This window comes from Biomphalaria glabrata, chromosome 6 (assembly GCF_947242115.1).
Source record: "Biomphalaria glabrata chromosome 6, xgBioGlab47.1, whole genome shotgun sequence".
In the NCBI taxonomy this organism is placed as follows: domain Eukaryota; kingdom Metazoa; phylum Mollusca; class Gastropoda; family Planorbidae; genus Biomphalaria; species Biomphalaria glabrata.
In genome coordinates this window covers 28,721,429-28,730,075 of record NC_074716.1, presented here as the reverse complement: position 1 = coordinate 28,730,075, position 8,647 = coordinate 28,721,429, and the positions used below count along the sequence as shown (strand labels likewise).

Below are 8,647 nucleotides of genomic sequence, written 5' to 3'. Positions count from 1 at the left end.
TTCCTTTTACTTGAAATGGAATGGTCATGTTGGTCAAATGCATATTTTCGTTTTACTTGTTTCAGATACTTCTCTGACCGTGACCTATTACAATACTCCAACGATAATACTGCGATTTTAGAAATTTCATCTCTGAATGCTTGATGTAATCAGAACTTCAAATACTTATTTTACCACCTTATACTCCAGATACTGCCATGCAACGTAGATATTTACTAGCTTGCTTCCATTTGAAATATCTAAGAATCACAAAGCGAATGTTGTTAAAGTCATTGAACTGATACAATGAAATCTAAACTCATTGTTATGGAGTGTGTGTATGTATTTCCAAGGTAACGGCGAGAATGGGGTTAGGCTATTGGTTTTTAGCAATGCAGAATGATGAAACCACAAAAGGGTCTGGCGTGATTCAAATGTGAATATATGTGACACGTATGATTGTTGATGGCGACCTAGAGAAAGAGTATAGACATGTATTTTTTGTTAGATTTTGTTTCTATTTGCTGCTATTAGATCTTGATCTCATCTCAAATTGAATCTGTGCATATTGTTGATAAAACTGATAGTGGGAGTTTTATTCACAAAAGAAGTTTGTTCCAGTTATTTACTACAATATCTCTACACTAAGAAAACGTTTAAAACGACTACATTGTTTTAGTTGTACTAGCGGTTTGGAGCTACAAGCCAACGATCGATCATTAAAACTCAATATCGTCATAAAAGTTGGGGAATGTGTTCAACGTTTCCGTCCAGAAGATAGGCCTAACTTTTCTGACAGAAATATGCTGTTTCCAGGTGACTTGTAGTAGACACCATGTCTGAAAGCCAACTACGGGGAAGATCTAGTCTTTTATATCGAGATGTATTTATCATTTAGAAAACTTCGTCTGTGTTCTTTGTTTGTTCTACATTTTTCGGACATTCTTTTAGAATTGGTGGGAGATGCCGGCGGGCGGGGATCGAACCCGGGACCATGGAGACGACCGTCCAGGCAGTCATCTAACACTTGTGAAAAACTGAAAATAATTTAATTCTGTAAGATTTCATCTACAAGTTGATAAGGCATGTGATGTCAACTGTACATAGATCTCCTTTGGTGACCATTGTCTGAACTACAATGGATTCTTCTTATTTTACATGTTACAGACATTATCTTCGAGTCCATAGGAAATGAGAAATGTGCACATCTCCGATCACGAAGGATGAGCTATATATATATATAGCTATAGATTACAGACCTTACTTAAAAAAAAAGCAGATACTTACGTCCTACATATTTCATGTGTCCATCTACTCATGCATGTTAATCAATGACTTAAACCCCGCAAAGTCATTGGTTCTGATTCGTTGATAATGCCAAGTTTTCCAACTCTCTAGTTCTTTGCAAGCAAACCTCAGATAGCATTTGAAGAGTTTGAAATTACAATTAAAATATAAAAAAAAAACTTGTTAGAAAGTCCTCGTAATTTCATCGCGGCTTTAATGTGTAAAGTTAAACTAGATATAAGAATCTCAAATTACGCATTTATGACACTAAATTAAGTGTATAGGCCTATTAGATCTATATATGTTTTTTTTAAAGTCTTGATAATGTGTAGATATATGTCTCCTTTTGTCTCGAAAGGCAATGGATGCGCCCAAAAGAGTCACTGGTTTTGGCTTAATCTTGAGACGGGGCAGAATCTGGTGTGGCTAATCGCATACCAGATGGTAGAATCCCTAAAGATATCTTATATGCTGAGCTTGTGGAAGGAGTCAGACCCAATGTGTAGATAATGATGTAATTCTAAAAGAAACAATAAATCGCCTCGATTTCAAGCTACTGAAAGCAACTGTTTCATTGATTGTTTCAGTAGGATACATATAATGATCAGATGAGACGTTGAATTGGAGGTTAGTTCTTGACATTAAAACCTGACAGAAAAAAAAAAAGCGTCCTTTCCCTTTTAGAGGGCCACATAAAAAGTAAAACTTCACAACAAGCAACAACATCATTAAAAGATAATGCTATTTAAGGATGAGTTGGGATAGCAGAATCAGTAACAACATCATTAAAAGATAATGCTATTTAAGGATGAGTTGGGATAGCAGAATCAGTAATAACATCATTAAAAGATAATGCTATTTAAGGATGAGTTGGGATAGCAGAATCAGTAACAACATCATTAAAAGATAATGCTATTTAAGGATGAGTTGGGATAGCAGAATCAGTAACAACATCATTAAAAGATAATGCTATTTAAGGATGAGTTGGGATAGCAGAATCAGTAATAACATCATTAAAAGATAATGCTATTTAAGGATGAGTTGGGATAGCAGAATCAGTAATAACAGCAACAACAGCAACACCAAAAAAAAAACATTCTAGGGTTTATGGGTAATCATTTAAAAAAAACTATAAAAAAAATTATATGATGGAGATGCTCAATAAGGGAATATATATGTATATATATAATGTGTGTGAGATAGTGAAACATTTTAAAGTATATATATAATGTGTGTGAGCTAGTGAAACATTTTAAAGTATATATATCAACAACGTTGCCCCTACACGTTTTCAAGAGCTTTACAAAATCACTTATTAATAATAATACTTCTACCTAAAAGCATGCCATGTGTAAGAAGAGAGAAATAGATTACTTGTAAATTTATTCCCCCCCCCCCCTCTTTTTCTGTTTAAAAAAAAGCGAAACACATATTCTAGTAAAGAAATGTATATTTTGTTTAAGTCTCTGGCGGTTGAAGTCCCGGCCTGACGCACTGCCGTAAATCCGGAGCTGCAATTATACAGTACGAGCATTTCGATAATATCATTGTAAGATTGAAAATAGTGTCAGTACAAAACGTGAACAAAAAACAAAAAAAAAACTTGAAAAAAAAAGTTTCTGACCCGTCGATACTCGGAAACATAAAAACATCTCTCTCGTGGATTCCCTGGGCAGTAGCCCCGACTGCCCTTCTTTAAATCCGACCCTGTAAGTAGGAGCATACAAGTGTGAGGTTAGATGTGAGTGGCATGTAAGTAGGAGCATACAAGTGTGAGGTTAGATGTGAGTGGCTTGTAAGTAGGAGCATACAAGTGTGAGGTTAGATGTGAGTGGCGTGTAAGTAGGAGCATACAAGTGTGAGGTTAGATGTGAGTGGCGTGTAAGTAGGAGCATACAAGTGTGAGGTTAGATGTGAGTGGCTTGTAAGTAGGAGCATACAAGTGTGAGGTTAGATGTGAGTGGCGTGTAAGTAGGAGCATACAAGTGTGAGGTTAGATGTGAGTGGCTTGTAAGTAGGAGCATACAAGTGTGAGGTTAGATGTGAGTGGCGTGTAAGTGTGTGTGCATACATTTTGTGTGGAGTATAAGTCTGTGTGTGTGTGTAGAAAATGTGTGCGATGAGAGTTGTGTGAACACATAATTCTGTAGCGGCTGCAGTGGGTCAAGGCTTACATTGTGTGCGCCCCCTGAGCTCAACTAGAACTGGCCGCCCCACCTTCTAGAATTTCAACAATGCTAGGAATCATTCAAGTGGGCCGACACTTGGTCTCTTGACTTAAGATAATCCGTGTTCTCTTTGCCTCGCTATTCTCAAACAGCGCCTTCAAAAATATAGTTCGCAACACCACCACCAGCAGCAGCAGCAGCAGCAGCACCAGCAGCAGCAGCAATACAAACAACACGATAGGGAAACTTCAAGCAATAAAACAACAGTCCAAATCAAACCTTTAGCTAGCCCTCTTATTAGAAGTATATAGAGAAAGTATTGGATCGTTTGATTGATATCTTTATTATTAATACTAGTATCTTTTTTTTTCTTTATGCTGACCCTCTTGGTATATATATATATATACATAGAAAAAAAAGAATGGATCGATTGATTGATAGTTTTATTATTAATATTATTTTCATTATTATTTTGTTCAAATCCTTCTTTAAATTATAAGCTCTTCTCTTGTCCTCTCTTTTCTCTTCTACGTTTCTCTTCGCCAGATAATTTAAAGCACGTCTAATATGACTACACTACTAATAATAATACTAGTAATAATAATAGTAGTTACAATAAGCCCTAAGCATTCCTTAGAGGATCCTCATGACACGTTAGAGGGCAGTACTGGTCAAGATCTGCCACATCATCAGAACATGTTCAAGTGGACAGTGTTAAGGGGACAACAATGAACTTTAACAAATGTCGACCCCTGGCAGTGCCATCGAATGAATATTATTCCAGTTTTATAAGGATAAGAATAAAAATAAAATAATAATAAAAATAACTATGAACCAAAGTACACGGATAGCTACAGAATGATAAGGCTTGAAGTGGGAAGTGGGGTTCAATAGTATTCTTGGAATTTTATAGTTGTAAAAATTTGAATTGTTTCTAAAAAAACATATTAAGTGTTTTAAACGACTTTATAATTAGAATTACAAACAAATTGACGAAGCCCGATCCACTTCAATCTAAAAGTATTGAATCTAAACGTCAATCTACTTGGCATCCTATAAAACAACAAGAGACAATCAAGAGTCAGGCTCGTAATGGATCTATACGAGTGGAATACTATTGTGACCAACAACAAAAGTGAATGGAACACTCCCTCCCACCCCCTTCCAACCGGTGTGAAATCAGTTCCCCTCCCCCCTCCCGAAGGTTTAACCTCCAGCTCCAGCGCTAAGACGTCTTCGTTCAAAAATTGTTTTCCTTAATAATCCCGTCTGATCAAAGCCAGAGCAAAACTGCAGCGGGCGAGTTTAAATAGAGGAACTGAACGCCATCAGGACCAAACACGTTAGTCTGGGGGCAACATTCATCCGCTGCTAACAAAGGGCGCCCCTGGAGTTGAAACAAACACACGGTTGTGACTTTTCTTCAGCCTCCCTCCGTCTCCAGTCCCGTCCCCCCACCCATACCACTTGTCACGCAAACATCCCATCCTTGACACCCCCCTCCCTTTTTTTTCTCTTGCCCCCCCCCCCCACCTCATGACCTGTTAAGTAAATTAAGAGGTAGTTTTGAGGGGACAAAATATCGATACAAGCTTTACATGCCAGTTTTTACTAACTCTAAATCATAGATAGTCTTTGTTCTTAATCAACAAATCATCTATTGGAATAGTTTGTATAGGTTAGTTCTGATAGAGGAAGTATCGTTTTCCGAAATAGTATTTGTTACATTTGATAGAAATTGAATAAAAGAACTGTGAAGGAATAATTACCTTATGCTGAGTCAGGTACACCTAGTGAGCATAGGAGTTACTACTCAATAGAGAATTGCCCTTCACTAATAGACGTGGAGATGCATAGATTTTAAAAACGAATTTAGTTTGATATTCCACATTTTATATAAAAAAGAAATATGATTTTTGGATATAAGATTATCTGACAAAAGTAATAGCACATATAATTATAAGAGACAAATAGAAGTTATATGTGACAAATGTTCAAACATTTTTAGTAGCCCCTGAAAAGGAAATAGCCGCTACTAGTTTTGTGTGGTCTGTCCTTAAAATTATATACCAATAATGTACAAGTTATTTCCATTATTTGATATCAAACAAAATAATTAATTACCAATAATTAATTGACTGAATGAGCATTTTTGTTTAATTATTGATTCGTGTTTTTAGTTACAATAAATAATACTTTAAAGTATCAACTTGATCGAGAATGCGTGAGGGAGATATAGCGTTAACAATTATTTAAGGGGACTAAACCCAAGAAAGTTAGCAATAGTTGTGAATACTGAAGTATTAGTTTACATTGTTGCTATTTACTTTTTTAAAAATATTCTTTTCTTGTCTATATCAATGAATAATTATGCGAAGTGTCAGCTTGATCCGAGAATGAGTGTGGAAGAAATAACCTGTTTACACTTTTTACCAGACAGACAGACAGCGTGAGTTGGTATAAGCTTTGTAAAATGATTGCTTAGGTCTTCTGTCTACATATTAAGGAAAACTAATTTATGTTTTTTTTTTTTAAATATCACTAGATTGATTATAAGTTGTGAAATGATTGGGTTGCTTTAATAAGTCAGAAAAAACAATGACTAAGTAGAGTTCAAGTCTCTAATTAACATTGATAACATAAGTATCTTCTCATTTGTAGCACGTTCTAGATCTAGAACAAAACAGTCAATTCATGACTAGATCTAGAACAAAACAGTCAATTCATGACTAGATCTAGAACAAAACAGTCAATTCATGACTAGATCTAGAACAAAACAGTCAATTCATGACTAGATCTAGACATCAGGAACAAAACAGTCAATTCATGACTACATCTAGACATCAGGAACAAAACAGTCAATTCATGACTACATCTAGACATCAGGAACAAAACAGTCAATTCATGACTACATCTAGACATCAGGAACAAAACAGTCAATTCATGACTACATCTAGACATCAAGAACAAAACAGTCAATTCATGACTACATCTAGACATCAAGAACAAAACAGTCAATTCATGACTACATCTAGACATCAAGAACAAAACAGTCAATTCATGACTACATCTAGACATCAAGAACAAAACAGTCAATTCATGACTACATCTAGACATCAAGAACAAAACAGTCAATTCATGACTACATCTAGACATCAAGAACAAAACAGTCAATTCATGACTACATCTAGACATCAAGAACAAAACAGTCAATTCATGACTACATCTAGACATCAGGAACAAAACAGTCAATTCATGACTACATCTAGACATCAGGAACAAAACAGTCAATTCATGACTACATCTAGACATCAGGAACAAAACAGTCAATTCATGACTACATCTAGACATCAGGAACAAAACAGTCAATTCACGACTACATCTAGACATCAAGAACAAAACAGTCAATTCATGACTAGAATTAAACCAAAACTTCGTAAGCCTATAAATATTTGGAGCCCCATGAAACAGCGATGGACTGGAAGTCAAAATCAGCCCTGGAATTTCTACACTATCCGGCTCATAAATTGTAAATTAAGTTAGTAAGTTAATTCTGATAATGTATCAATAGTTGTACGCACGCTTCTTGATAAGAAATATAAGCTTTATGTTGCTTTTTAATCGCTAAGTGTGTATGTCATTAAAGGATGGAGTTGACTAGAAGCACACTCTACGGATGTAGGCTATTAGATTAGTTCGGAACATGGGTTCCATTAAAGTAGTATTGCACTGTAGAGTTTGTAATTTTTGTTAACACGACCCTCAGGGGGCCCTTTTTAACACGACCCTCAGGGGGCCCTTTTTAACACGACCCTCAGGGGGCCCTTTTTAACACGACCCTCAGGGGGCCCTTTTTAACACGACCCTCAGGGGGCCCTTTTTAACACGACCCTCAGGGGGCCCTTTTTATAACAGAATATTTTAAAACCTTTAACAATTTAATACGTGTCTTAGTGTCATCTGTGCGGCCCTTTTGGTGGCCCCACCGGCCCATTTGGGCATATAGACAGTCCTCCACTGCCAGGATCGCAACTTCGTCACCTACTGTTTCCGCCCCTGACCTTCGAGGAGACTTGAATGTCTCCAAAAGTTACAGGTGAAGACAAGTTGCGTGATTCCACCCTTACATCCCCCTTCCTCCTCCCTAGCCTCAGTGCTCCCCTACTCCTGTGCCCCACGAGCTGGGATGTCACCAAACCCTGAGGAAGGAGATCAAATTGACCGAGGATGATGGCGAGGTATGGACAACAAACAGCCCAGGGACAGGTTCGCAGGGGGACAACGTTTGTCCGGAGTCCTTTGATCTCCTGGGTCAACAAAAAAGGTGAGCGACAAGACAAGTCGATGGGAACAGTTTGGTGTCCGCCGCAAACTGACCAATCCACATTGGTCCTGTTTGAATCAGGCTCAGCGGACTAAACGCCCGCAGTGATCATTCCATTTAATTGTACTCACCGGAAGTTCATTGGGAGGGGGCGTAGGGCGTGCATTGGGGGCTTTCTTAGTTTAAAATAATCCTTATAATAACTGAAATATTTTCAGAGTTCTACACTGGACAAGAAAAGTATAAAATTGCTTTTTTTTAAAAAAAAGCTTATCTTGAGAGTAGTTTTATCAATTAGTTTGGATCAGTCATGTAATTAAATTTGTAATAAAATAATAAATCTGTTCGATTACAAATATTTTTACTTATTGTTTTTGTTTAGCGCTAATGCGTGCTTTTAGTTTAGCTTTCTCAAAGCGCTACGATTATATCACTTATCTGCAGCAGCTGGGAAAGGGTGGGGGAGAAAGAAACGGGTATTATGGTTGTTGATATATGTTTTATATAGGTTGCACCACTCGGTGTTTGGGAGTAACATCACTTGTAACTGTTGTTGTCAACCAAGATGGCGTAAGACTAAACATCTGATTTGGTGTCTATATAGCTTATACCTAGAGTTTTGTTATTATTTGTTCATGTTAATCAACATGGGCGTAGCCGGGGGGGGGGTTCTTGGGGTTCACCCCCCCCCCCCCGAAATGAAAATCCCCCCCCCCCCCCCGCAGGGGGAGAACGGAATTAAGTGACTGATTTTTGCTTTCATTTTGTTTATTTTAGGTGAGATTTTAATACTTAATCATCACTTACCACAGCACAGCCGAGAGGGGTTTTGATTTAAAAACCCTCTACCAGGGGCTTTGAGTTTAAAACCCCCTACCCCCCCCCGAAA

General features: G+C 37.3%; 1 protein-coding gene across 1 annotated transcript; it reads left to right on the top strand.

Annotated features, from left to right (window-relative positions):
• Positions 1-2,608: 2,608 nt before the first annotated feature.
• LOC129926857 (sex-determining region Y protein-like) lies at positions 2,609-6,781 on the top strand. Its single transcript, XM_056033321.1, is given in 4 exon segments — positions 2,609-2,617; positions 3,587-3,737; positions 6,243-6,310; positions 6,626-6,781. Coding segments are annotated over 4 exon segments (384 nt in total).
• Positions 6,782-8,647: the final 1,866 nt, after the last annotated feature.